This window comes from Photinus pyralis, unplaced genomic scaffold, assembly GCF_008802855.1.
Source record: "Photinus pyralis isolate 1611_PpyrPB1 unplaced genomic scaffold, Ppyr1.3 Ppyr1.4_LG8, whole genome shotgun sequence".
Taxonomy (NCBI): domain Eukaryota; kingdom Metazoa; phylum Arthropoda; class Insecta; order Coleoptera; family Lampyridae; genus Photinus; species Photinus pyralis.
In genome coordinates this window covers 34,183,093-34,197,081 of record NW_022170819.1, presented here as the reverse complement: position 1 = coordinate 34,197,081, position 13,989 = coordinate 34,183,093, and the positions used below count along the sequence as shown (strand labels likewise).

General features: G+C 41.3%; 1 protein-coding gene and 1 long non-coding RNA gene across 2 annotated transcripts; one reads left to right on the top strand and one right to left on the bottom strand.

The window, feature by feature from the left end:
• Positions 1-2,892: 2,892 nt before the first annotated feature.
• LOC116179299 (estradiol 17-beta-dehydrogenase 11-like) lies at positions 2,893-4,308 on the bottom strand. The gene is made up of 7 exons (XM_031499058.1): positions 4,166-4,308; positions 3,967-4,116; positions 3,790-3,917; positions 3,638-3,748; positions 3,421-3,589; positions 3,180-3,375; positions 2,893-3,129 (listed from the first exon to the last, which is right to left on the bottom strand). The coding sequence occupies exons 1-7, from the start codon at positions 4,248-4,250 to the stop codon at positions 2,928-2,930; spliced, it is 1,041 nt and encodes a 346-aa protein (XP_031354918.1). The 5' UTR covers positions 4,251-4,308; the 3' UTR covers positions 2,893-2,927.
• Positions 4,309-7,492: 3,184 nt separating this feature from the next.
• LOC116179848 lies at positions 7,493-8,240 on the top strand. The gene is made up of 2 exons (XR_004147055.1): positions 7,493-7,709; positions 8,005-8,240. It is a non-coding gene; the product is annotated as an uncharacterized LOC116179848 (long non-coding RNA).
• Positions 8,241-13,989: the final 5,749 nt, after the last annotated feature.

Genomic DNA, 13,989 nt, shown 5'->3' with positions numbered 1-13,989 from the left:
GTGTGCCTAGAGGCGCAAAAAATTTAAATCCGCCACTGGGTAGATATAATTAATATTTACAGTTAGTAGCCATATAGAGCCGGTGATGGACCAGTTCAAGATCGCTTTTGAAAGTAGGTAGAGGTGAAGCTCAAAGATCACTATCCTCTGGTGGTGGCTTGGAGGGTTAAATGAAGGTTCGCTTGGTTCCTTGTGGTGACCTTGAAAGTTAAGTTCCAACGTTGATACCAAACAAGTTTTTCGAATGTTAGCGACAATTTTCACATAACGTTTCCCGATACCAGCATTGCAGAGAGCTTTCAAATGAAACAAGTTAAAAAAGTAATCGTAGCGATTTACAAAAAGCGCATTTCCACTTGCATTCGTTTCTCATTTGTAAGGTGCAACTTCTATTAGATTGTAGTAAAAATCCGACCACAAGTAAGAAAGTTAGAGTTGCATATGTGCAATCTATTTGTGACCTGCTACTTCAATTTCAGTATAAGAAGAATCCTACCCTAAAATTGTAGAAGAATTGGTTCACAAATAATGAATATGGGTCTGGGCATGCGCAACAATTACTGTGTTGCGTGTTTTTAGTCGGATCGAATTGCGCATGTGCAAAAGAAATTTATTTGATTCGGCATTAGTTTTACCTTTATTCGAGGTGCCTCCATATAAAATTTTATTTAAATATCTTCACAAATAAAGCAAGTATAAATTGTGCACAACTCTTGTGCAGATAAAGCGCACTTTTTTTAACCGAAAAAGCTTTTGTTTTGACATCAAATACCAATGGATATATTTCTTGCAGACGTCTCAATCGCCCTTTGTGAGTACCCTCTTCCGACAATCCGTTCTTGTGGTATAAGGGAATATACCCGATCACGATAAGAGGTCGAGGAGGAGGGTTATGGTTGGTAGAAATTAATTCCTTTCGTTGAGACCTTTAATTAGAATACAATGAGAGATAAAATTAATTTTTAACCCCCCCCCCCCCCCCTCAAACCCCGTCGCTCACAGATCTCGAAAAAGAGTCGCACGAGAAAGTTATAGTTTGTACAAACCAATTTATTTCGATGAGACCTTTCATTAGAATACCATCAAGGGTAGAACAAACACGTGCCCCCCTCCCCCATGTTCTAAACTTAGCACCACTAAAGGTATGCGTATGCAAAATCTAAAAATGGTTCTCGTATTAAAAGCTATGCACGTTTTACTTTCAAAAACAGCATCTCGGGAAATAATTCGTGAGGAGGGCCCCCCTTTTAGACAGCGAAATTTGATGGCCGTCTGGCACAACTTCAAGGTACAGGCTACCTACTGCAAGAAATTCCAGGACTCTAGGACCATTCCCCTAGATTCTAGGGGTTTTGAACTACTTCTAGGGCCTAGAAGTAGTTCAAAACGGTAGAAGTGGGTTCGGACGGACGGACAAAACGCAAACAATATCACATTTTTTTTAATTCTTAAAAAATGCGCTAAAAAACGGATTGCCCATGTGCAAAACAATTTTTTTGATTCGACATTAGTTTTTCGTTTATTTGAGGAAAATTGGATTGCGCAAATACAAAAGTTATGGTGGACAACGCACAACTGCACACGGACAGACAGACGGACATACAGACGGGCACACAGCAATACAACATTATAAACGATCTCAAAGATCGTTAATAAACGGCAAAAGTGTAAAATTATGGTACATGAAAAACATACATTTTTTACCATAACTTTTTTCTCAAGCCGCACAGAAAAAATTCCTTCCTTGGTGCAAGCCTCAACACCATAACGAACCAAATAGCGAAAAAAGTAGAACAATCGCTCTTAAGATAAAGAACTAGTAGCGACCGGACGGACGGACAGACAGTCGGATGGACAGATGGACGAACAGACGGACGGACAAAGTGGCCACAATAGGGCATGTTTTTTTATAATTTTTGTGGAAATACGCTAAAAATTAAATTGCGCATGATCAAAATAAATATGTGTACCAAGTTTCATAGCGATCGGACATTTCTAAACAAAGTTATCGTTCACACGGACAGATAGATGGACAAACAGAAAAAGAACAGACGGAGAGACCAACAGACAGCAATACAAAATTATAAACGATCTCTAGGATCGTTAATAAACGGCAAACGAGTAAGATGATGGAACATGTAAAATAGTATATTGAAAGGCAAGTGTTACAATGCGACCTATTGTAATACGACTATCTTGTGGCACGAGTGGCGACGCGAAGCGTAGCCACGAGTGTCCGCAAGATAGGAGTATTACAATAAAGCATTGTAACACGCGTTTTTCATACTATTTTTTCTATTTCGGTGCTTTAATTTAATTAAAAAAATCATTATCAGAAACTATAGGGAACATTAGAACTAACATGTTTTATGTTGGGAACACTTTTTATGCCGTTAAGTTTTAGGTTGGCAGCGTAGTAAGACTGACATTTTGAAGTTCAAACATGGAAGTACCCAACGAAGTACCTACTTGTACTAACTAGTAACTGCCAACTTAAGAGATGAGTTACCAAAAAAAAACGACTATAATCACTGTCTTTGTACAACTGTTTTCGGCCGTAAACAGTTGTACAAAATCATCATTGTGACACCGAAATAGAAAAAATGGTTTTTTGTTTTTTTTTTACAATAACTTTTTTAGCATTAAACACAGAAAAAATTCGTTCCTTGATGCAAGCCTCGACACCATAACGAACCAAAGAGCGGAAAAAGTAGAACAATAGCTCTTAAGGTAAAGAACTAGTAGCGTCCAGACGAAGGGTCAGACGGACAGACGGACGGACAAAGTGGCCACAATAGCGCATTTTTGTGGAAATGCGCTAAAAAGGTGACATATGGACTTGGGCCCTACTTCCAAACGATCATCATGGAATTTATAAATAAATTACACCAGTAAATTTGGTAATTTCTATTGCGACCTTACAGTTCTTATAATTTTTGAGTTGCGTTGCCAAGTTGTGGCGGTATTCGTACATGTGATTCTTTTTCAGAGGCATTAACAGGGAGTGCTTCAATTATATCGAGTACTTCTTCGACGATTTCTTTTGGTGGGTCCTCTAAAAGCAGCGCTGAATTGCTATCCTTGATGAAGACTTGCTTCAACAATTTCGATACCGTGTTGGGGCAATACCTAAAACATCAAGTTTAATTGTGAGCCAATTAAAAAGCGAACGCGGAGACCATCGTAAAGCGGTTGCAATTTTGAACCATCCTGGCAGAAAAACGTGACTTTCGTCATTGAGAATGGCATCTACGGTTCTCTGGACGATCTTCTCTTTGCTCACGCCTGAAAGTAGGCGTAGTTTGGCATTTTTGTGCAAGTTGGCGTTTTGGGGGAAGTAGGGGCAAATGGTGGTCATCTTGATTCCGGTGATTCCTACAAATTCCACTTAAGCGCCATTCTAACAAGTAGCAACGCTACCGTTGTGCTCCAATTCGGCGCAGAGCGCGGCCATGAAGTTAGAAATGGCAGAATTTGTAGCGCACAGATCGGTCAACTTTGGAAGGCCGATGTGCGTGGCCATAGAAGAAACGGCAACAAATCTACCCTTATTCGCCGCAATCATGTGAGGCAAGAATGCTTTCGTCATCTGAAAACCGATATAAAACCACCCACCCATTGGCCCTAACCCACATACCCAAATTTGCGACATTATATTTGTACGAAAGATACTTTCGAGCAGATCATCATGGGTGCTCAAAAATGGTTTCTCGGACGACAAGCACACTGTATTGACAACCATAGATACCTGCAACATCAACTGTAAACTTGCGGAAAAAGTGCTCAAACCTCGCCGAATTGGTTCCGTGTAGCCTCGGCCGCGTTATACACGTCACCCCGATTGGAGAGATCGCAGGAATGAATTTCAAGATCGTATCCCGCCGTAGACTTAATGTACCTTTTGGTGTGCACCAAAACTGAAATCGGGGTGGAATTATTTGGCCTTGAGCCGAAACTAACGTGTACCATCTGTATTTTTATCCCACACTATCACTTTGGCTTCAAGTTTCGCCAGTTGTATTGCCAAATCTGCACCTAATCCTCCCTCACAATTGGTAATAACCACACACTCTCCCTTGAGCGACTTTAAATTCTCTTCTGTCGTCGATGGTGGCCCTGCCTCGTCGAATAGAATTTACAAACGTTTTTATGGAGAGAGACTCACAGCTGACTTTTGTTCCAAAGTTGCAACGTGGACCGATGTTTCGAAACTTGAGGATTGGGAAAACTGTGCGTAGCGAGCTATACATATTGCTGAAAATTTTTAGACGTTTGCTGAAGTGTCAATTTCAATTTCCCTACACAGCCAAGTAGATGATTTTGTTTTCAAAATTTAGTATTTGGCAAAACAATATGTTCGAGATATATCGTAACAGAATGAAAATCAATTGCAGAACCTGGTCTTACCAGACGAATGTTTCAGTTAGTGTGCTACATTTAGAAATATAAATCCAAGCAGCATTCGATTACATGTAGATAGGAAGCTTGTACTATAGTGCGTTTCACAGTAAGCTTCTTGTGAGCTTTCAGTACAGGCTCTTAAGGAGAACAGTGATGCCAAACATATACAGGGTGCCCATTATGTATGGAATATAGTACATCTCGTCTCTTGTTCGAATAGGACAATTAAGTTGGAGTTATCTCTAATCAATTGTTTAGGAATTTTAAAATTCGTCTGACCCAAGTAGAAACAACCATTGAAAAGAACACTTTAATGTTGTCCTGTTTTTCACAAGCGATGTGAAAGACAAAAACTGAATTCGATTTGGCAGCACTGGGCTCCATAATGTCTGCGGTCTCGCTAAATGTGAAGAAGAATTTCCCCCAAAAGCCTATATTTGTCCTGATTTAGCGATTTGAAATAGACTGAACATCGTATTGGTTTTACCGCAATTGGACGGTCCACAGATTAAGCTTCTTACGCTGTTTGCAAGTAGCTCTGCTCTAATATAGGAGACAGAACTCTATTAATCTGTTCGATTTACAGAGAAAGTGGCTGCAATAGCGCACCCACCTTCCTTGGAAAATGCGCTAAAAATATAAGCGGATTATGCAAAGAGGGACAGGAACGTTCGAGGTGCTTACATACAAAATTTCATTTTCCCATCAAAAAAATTGGATTGCGCAGATACAAAAGTTGGGGCAAATTTTTTATCCATCGGCGTAGTTTTTTGAGGTTTAAGGAATATTTACTAACACAGAAAACCGGACATTCATATGTACAAACAACAAAAATTATTTAAAAAAGCCTTCTTTTTAGATGTGGGCAGTTTTTGGGCTATAACTTTTTGGTCCGTTAGTTTACTCAGTTGAAAAACAATGGCGCCCTTTCTATATCCTTAAGAATATGTGTACCCATTTTCAAAATTCTACACGCTCTACACAAAGTTATCGTGCATACGGGCGACAAACGGATAGACAGACAGCAATACAAAATTATGAACGGTCTGGAGGATCGTTAATAAGTAATAACATTGTTACAATGGTAATAACAAAGAATCAACGAACTCGTTAACGATAAATAAAGTATGGATACGTGCGCATGCAAGATGCATGTTTAAGAATGTAGTTAATGTAATTACGATGCTAAAGTAAATCGATTACAATTGTAATCAGTAATTAAATACAAATTTTGTAAAGTAGGTACTTAATCAAATTAGGTACTGTAAATACCTACTTTTATGATAAAGTAATTTGTAATCAGTATTCGAATACTTTTTGCAGTAGGTAATCATTCCAGCTCTGCTTGTTAAGTACAGTGCTTGATTATGACGATATGAAATAGGAATACGAATAATACGATATGGGAAGAATATATTTAAACTCGATTACCGATCATGTTTTGTATTTTCCCGCTTCGATAACTGATATCGTTCCGTGACAATAATGAATGTAGTTTCTAAGACGAGCATATTGAGCTACTATCAACTAGGTGGCAGCATATTCCGGTACATCTTTTTACAATCATCAAGAATTGGCGCGAACCGGTTGGCTTACTATTTGTATTATACTATGCCATTAGTAAGTAAGTCAGTAAGTTAAATACCGGAGTAGTATATAGAGCAACCTACGACCTTCTGCTAGGCACCTCCAAAAAAAAGCATTATGCGGGTCATTCTGTAATTGGGCACAAGCCTGTTGAGGGCCCGAACAAGAGAGGGGCAATAAATAAATGGGGTGTAGTGTACTTAACCCCCATGTCCTACGCTAACTTCACACTACAAGAACACGGAAATAAAGTCAACACGGCAACGTTTAAAAATTGTGTTGTGTTGTAAGATTAATTGTTTGTAATGATGTGAATGCGTAACATAAAATTATAACATCACAAAAAGTAGCAGGCAAACTTCAAGAGGTAACATATAGATTAGAAACAAGTTTTGGGAATTATTTATTTATTTATTTTTTTATTGTCCCTGTGTGTACCTATGTGGAAATTATTGTATCGCCATTCATTTATCGCACATAGATTCTAAACTGAAGAGCTTTGATTAGCGTAATCCCACTCCGGCAAGATAGGTAGCCCGCCCCTGGTGTCGGGGTTTCGAGCTTACAGTTGAATGTCGAAGACAATCACGGAATTAGGTGTCGTAGCTCAATTTTGACTACAGTTTTTACCACCCCCGTGACTGCTTCATTCACGGAGAAAATTGTTAGTTACAAACAACAAGTCAGTACATGCATCAAACGAATCGGTAATTTCCACATATTAAAATAAAATGATTAAAACTTATATGAATGTTACTTCAGGGACAAGACCAAGTAATCAACATCAATAAACATAAATTTAGCAAACATTACACCAAAAACGTAAACAATTACAAACAATAGCATAACGGTATCACATATGTGATTATGCATTGCGGTTGAACCAAGTAAATTTCAAAAATAAGATTCAAACACACACAAAATATAAAATGTGGCATACAAAACACAAATACAAGATAAAGAAATGCAAAGATTACTATCTGCATTAAAAACACACAAAATAACAACAAACATTTATGGAGCGACGCGTTCACGACCGCCATTCAAGACAAGATGCCCAAAAGGTAACCCCCGTCTGTGCTTTTTGTATGGCGCAGGCAGCTTTTTTCCACCTAGAAATTGCATGGTTGCCAACTCTCAAAAATGTATGTATCGTCGTAAGTTGTATATACAGAGTGGAACCTCTCAGGGGTAAGTATATATTGTCCTACTCCCCAATCCGGTGGAACTCCATTTTGCCCCTATTGAGCTCTAAAAAAATACTTGAATGCCAAATCTAAAGCTAATTATCGTGCGCACGTGTGCCAATCTCCACGTGTTGCAAAATTCCTCTATTACAGGTTTTTTTGTGACTGTAGGTACACTCTGGAGACGACTTGCGCAACAGTGTTATCAAGTCACAAACCTTTCTTCGCGATAACTTATGGAGCAAGGCGTTTTTCGGCACGAAAATAATTTATCTTAAGTATATATAACCAATCTTATATATGATATGATAACTAATAAGATAAGATTAGAAACACTTTGCTGTAGGTATATATACGTAGCCATGAATTACGTTGGGAAGTGTTAAACATGAAAAGTTTCATTCTATGCACTGTGTTGGTCTTGGCGTTAGTTGAGCTGTCAATGGCTGGTGTCTCAAAATGCTACGTAGGGCCAAAATCCAGTTGTGACTGTAAATGGTTATTTGGTTCGTGTGATGACGGATATTTCAACTGGTATGCTCCTTTTGTATTTCTTCATAATTTATATGGATGATTACTGGTCGTTAGCGAATAATGTGTAGTAGTACCCTTACTCTTTGGTAGTAGGCACTTAATGACTTTATTTTTCGATTTGAGGAACTGGAAGCTTTAATTTCTTCTCTCCACCATGACTAGGAAAAATTGATAATTGCTAAGTAAATTTCAACTGCATCCCCTGTAGTTTTGCAATATTTACAACAGGGGTGTTCTTATTTCATTCCCAAACTTACATTAAAAGCTGATAATTAATATTTATGTTGCATTTCAGCGGCAGAGACGAGTTAAACATTTGCGGATTATGGTACGTAACCTGCTGCAAAATTTCTGATTCCTAGATGGCGCTGCCTCTACATTAATTATTTCTGTTACAATGTCAATAAAATTGTTATAAATTATTAACTTTTTCTGTATTGTTGTTTGTATGCGTTTGCGTATATGAAATATGTAGCATTGAGAATGTAGTACCTATGTAAAATCCTTACGCATTAAATTAAATTAACTAAACGTCTATAATAAATGCACCCTATGAGCTTGGTAGATTATATAGGTATTTAAACAAATCAAAAGGTCTGACTGAAGTATGTAATAAATGCAAATTGCACCATAAACATTCAGGGATCATTTTCCTCAATGCGTATTTCTAAACCTGCGAAGCATGCTTCAGCCATCAGAAAGACCTTAATGACGTTATGATAAAAAAAAAGATAAAGTACTATCGCGCGCATTTCATTGAAAACGCACGAAAACCGAAAAACATACATATTCTCTATATAGAACCCCTTCTCCGTCATACGACTTCAATCTTGTCTTCGCCCAGCCATCCCTTGTGTTTTGCTTTATACGTTTCAACTTTTGGAATGTCAAGTTTGGTTTGATATCAACCGCTTAGCTATATTCCGTCTTGATTGCAGTACACTATCCCGACTATCCGGACTATACGTAACAATTTAAGGAGAACCGAAAATTGTCAGCATCCTGTTGAAACCAACAGTTTCCAACTTTTGTTTTTCTTTTGCGCAACTTTTCCCTAATTTTCGTATATTCAGTGGTTTTCGAGATCCGCATGATAGACAGTCTTATCTTGGACACAGTGTATAAATTCGTGATAAGGCCACATAAATAAATAATAATTAATTCACGGCAAATAAGAGTAACAAGTTTTATATTATCCAATAACCTGCAGTACGTAATTAAGGAAACAATGTCATGATTTTCTCATCAAAATTGTATTCATTTTATTATATTGTATTATATTCATTAATATTATTATATAAGATAAATATGAAAAGAGAACTGCAAATCCATAAGGAAACGGAATAGATTCCAAAGGGAGGAAGACTGCCAAGTAGAGGTTGCACAATGTTGAACTATCTTGGTAAGATTTTTTTCATTTTCTTGATGTTCATTCACCCCCAGCCGGAAGTTAGTGGCGCACCCACGAGTAGGAAGCCGTAACTATTTTGCGCTTCGAGGGCTTTAACGAAGTCGCCTATTTACACGATGATAGATGTAGAATGTCTATTCTATTCTATTCTATCAGGGGAGCCTTTACAGGCAGCACTTAGGCTCATCAAAGGGGGAGCCTTTACAGGCAGCACTTAGGCTCATCAAAGGCCCATTGTGCTAACCCCCTCTCTAAACAACCAAAGCTTAGAGCCCGTTCCCTTCAATGAAGGATAAGACCCTGTTTAGCCTTAGTTTCCTCACCTCCCTCGGTTCCAAGTAACTGTCACCGAGGAGTTTATGTCTGTCCCTGATCAGAGCGTCACAGTAACAGACTACATGCTCGGTAGTTTCCTCTACCTCGCCACAAAACCTGCACGCAGGGTCTTCCACAAGCCCAATATTGTGCAGGTGATAGTTGACCATCCAGTGTCCCGTGAAGACACCGACGATCTTCCTAATCTGACTTCTGTTTAGGTTTAGAAGCTTAGAAGACTCAGATTTGCCAAGAGGCCCTGTTAAAAAGGTCTTGGACTGTCTGAGCCCAGCTGCCTGTTGCCATTGAGCCTGGAATTGACTGGTCGCCCAGTTCTTAATCCTGACCCTGACAACTGAGGGAGCAATTCCAAGGGTGGGCTCAGGCCCGACAAGGACCCCACTACTGCCTTCGCGAGCCAACTCGTCCGCCCTTTCGTTGCCCCCTATTCCAGAGTGCCCCGGCACCCATATCAAGCTTACCCTATTAGACTCACCTAATCTATCTAGGGTTCGCCTACAGTCAAGCATCGTATTCGAGCGGACCCTGTCAGCTGACAGAGCCTTTAACGCCGCCTGACTATCACTACATATGTATATATGCTGGTTACGATAACCTCTACGGAGGTTTTCTTGCGCACAGGTCGTGATGGCTAGCACCTCTGCCTGAAACACAGTACTGTGCTGGCCAAGGGAGAGGCTGATGCCTACTCTCGGCCGGTCACCGTGTATACCCATGCCCGTTCCCTTTTCCGTTAGGGACCCATCGGTAAACCACACGAGCCCCTCAGGTTTGAGGAACGGACGATCTGGGTTCAGCCACTGCTCCCTGTCCGGGAGAATGACTTTATACCTCTTCGGTTCAAGTAGGGTAGCTCGAATCACGTCCCTTCTTGCGAGGAAGGGGGCGGACCTAAGAGTTTCCTCCCAGATCCGCCCGTGTCCGAGACTGCCTCTATCCTTCCACTCACCCCAATCATTTAGTCTTATGGAAGCCCTCCGGGCCTCGGCCTCTACCGATAAGTGTAGAGGTTCAAGTCCCAGAAGAGCCTCCACAGCCAACGTTGGCGTGGTTTTCATGACTCCAGTGATTCCCAAACAAGCGAGTCGCTGTACCTTACTCAGCTGCTTCTTGTATGTTACCCTGCGCGTTGCAGGCCACCATACAAGTGCGCCGTACAATATTATCGGCCTTATCACCGAAGTGTAAAGCCAATATACTAATCGAGGATTTAATCCCCATGTGCAGCCGAAAGCTCTCCTGCATGCCCATAGACATGCAGTGGCCTTCTTGCTAATTCGCTCAATGTGCCCTTTCCAGGACAGACGGGAGTCTATAGTGACCCCCAAATATTTAACTGCCCTGGTCAGACACAATTGGCGTCCTCGAAGGATGAGACCGTTAAGGTCCACATTCCGTCTCCTCGTAAATGGAACAATTTCGGTCTTTTCCGGGTTGACAGAGAGACCGTGGCTACTGCACCATCTATCCACCTGTCCAAGAGTCCTCTGCATGAGCTCTTTTACGGTGCTCGGAAACTTCCCCACAATGACAATTGCGAGGTCGTCTGCGTATCCCTGTGTATACGCTCCATCCTCGTTTAGTGTACGAAGGAGCCCGTCTATCACCAGGCACCACAGTAGTGGAGACAGTACTCCACCCTGCGGACATCCTCTAGTGACCGATGAGCTCATCTCCGTAGTTCCGATTGAGGTTATGATGACCCTGCCTCCAAGCATGGCCCGGATCCATCTTACGATTGACCCGTCAATGCCAAAGCTTTCAGCAGCCTCACTAATGGAATCGAACGTGGTGTTAAACGCACCTTCGATGTCCAAAAAGGCTCCCAGAGCTACCCCTCCAGCAGACATTCCCCTCTCCAGTCTACACACGAGACTGTGAAGAGCCGTCTCCGTGGACATGCCAGCTCTGTAAGCGTGTTGAAACGGGAGTAGTGGTCTAAGGACCAGCGCCCCGTTTCTTATGTATGCATCCACCAGCTTTTCTACCGCTTTTAAAAGAAACGATGATAGACTGATGGGCCTATAATCCTTTGTTGTGTCGTACTTAGTACGACCCGGCTTAGGTAAATACACAACTCTGACCCTTCTCCAGCTTATGGGGATGTACCCCAAAGCCACAGAGGCCCTAAAGAGGTGCAACAAGTGCAGAAGTAATGGTTCCAGGCCCTTTTGCAAAAGAGCCGGAAATATCCCATCAGGTCCTGCGCTCTTAAATGGGCTAAACGTATTGATAGCCCATCTCAGGGATCCCTTGGTAACAACCCCGGCAGCTACTCTCCAGTCGATCGGCCTTGCACCGACCCGGGTAGCACCTTCTGGCGGTTCCGAAGTTACATAGTCTCCAGAGCCTGGAAAGTGTGTTTCCAGGAGACATGTGAGGGCCTCACCCGCGTTAGATGTAAATCTGCCGCATGGAAGCCTCAGCGTCCCCACTTTTTGCCCTGGATCTTTCAAAAGGATCTTACGAAGTTTTTGAACTTCGGGAAGCCCTTCCATGTTGCCACAGAAAGTCCTCCACGATCCCCGTTTAGACCGTCGAATGTGGTCTTTATATCTGCGCTGTGCGAGTTTGTGATCCTCCCAGTCCGCAGGTAACTTAGTACGCATGGCCCTGTTAAAGAGCCTTCGAACCTCTTTACGAACTTTTTCAAGGTCCGAGTTCCACCAAGGTGTTCGCTTCATTCCCCGAACAGTTCGCAGCTTGCAGCTGTCTTCAAACGACGCCGTTATAGCGTCGCTTATCATTGCCGCCGCCTCTTCCACCTGCCCTGCTTTCCGGCAGAGCAAAGGTGGTTTATCCAACCGTTCTGTCAGTTTTTCAACATAGCAGTCCCAGTTGGTGGTTCGGGGATTCCGAAACCTACAGGGCCCACCGTTGAATGACAGGTTTAGTTGGAAAAGAATGTGCCTGTGATCCGAAAGAGACGGTTCATCAGACACTCTCCAGTTTGAGATCATGTGAGCTATAGAGAAAGAGCCCAACGTTAGATCAATGACCTCCTGCCTCCGCGACGTAACGAAGGTGGGGGTTTCTCCCTGATTTAAAACATTCAAATCAGTTGTCTGCAAGTACTCCAGAATGTGTTCGCCCCTCGAGTTCGTGTCCGTGCTGCCCCACACAACGTGATGTGCATTTGCATCACAGCCAACCACAAGAGGGAGCCTTTCACTCCGACAGTGCTCTATCAACTCAGCTAGCTCCCTGGGAGGTGGAGCTTCTTCCGAGTCATATGGTAGATACGCTGAGCAGACTACTAATTGCCTGCTCCGTCCCTTTCCATCTTTCAGCTGAAGTCTTAGAGCCACAAGATCCCTAAAACAGAAATCAGCCATTAAATAAGACTCGATGCGTCTGTCGACATATATTATGCAAGTCCTGGTACTCAGTTGACTGTCCCTCTTATAATAAAGTGAGCCCTCAACCTGACTTAAGCCTCTTACTCGTCCCTTGTAAACCCAAGGTTCTTGTATGAGGCAAACGCCTGTCTGCTTTACAGAAAGATGTAGAATGTCACTTATATAAAATTATTGAATAACAAGATTTGATATAGTAATCGTTGCCTAATTTCTTTCTGACAATGATAAGGGGCATGATAATTCTCGTACACACTTTCATTTATCATAGACAGATATGAAATCCCTATTCAGGTATTATGTAACGGCTGTTACATTAGATTGTTGCAAATTCTTGATCGCACCTATTATTAAATTTTTTCTCAAAATGTACCTACGGCTAGCTCAATATCATTAAATTTAGAACGCAACTTTCTCCAGGAAGAATGGACCTTTTGTTCTTGTACTTGAAATTTTGATATCGCTCTATTATTAGAGACCACTTGATCGCAGACACAAAATCGAATTATCGTAATATTTACGTATATTGAAACAAATCAGTGACCTTCACTCTATCTACCTACCTATTTTATTTTTTTATTTTTATTTTTATTACATGACCTTGGAGAGCAAATTAAACTACGTTACAATATGTGCAAATTAGTTAATCGCATTAACTCATATCGTCTCACCCTTGGGAATGAATGCTGGCCTCTCGTTCTGGAAATGCAAGCGATCCGAGATTAAAGGACTCTGGAAGCGATGTCCCAGGTAAGAAGAGCGAAGTATGTTCCAGACCAAGGATAGCAGCGATGGCAGACCATCCGGAGGTGCGCCTACTGCAAGCAACAGTAACGGAAGAATCCGCAGAACTATTACAACTACCAAGGCAGAGCATACAGGCATAAATTAGCAGCACCAGCCAAAGCTCCTTTTTTATTCGCGGATTAATTCGCGGGGGTCAATCAAGGTCGATTAAATTGATTGGCGGGGTCGCCCACGTGGGCGGGGGTGTTTTGGGGGATTATTTCTGGGAAATTTGATTCATTTCTTGGAATTTTGACTTAATTAATTAAAACTGGTACGATTTTGGTCTTTATTGACATTTGATTTGATTGGTGACGTCATCAATTAAATTGATTACTGTCGGATTAAATTAATTTGCGGTTTGATTGATCTAATTAATTTAATTCGCGTG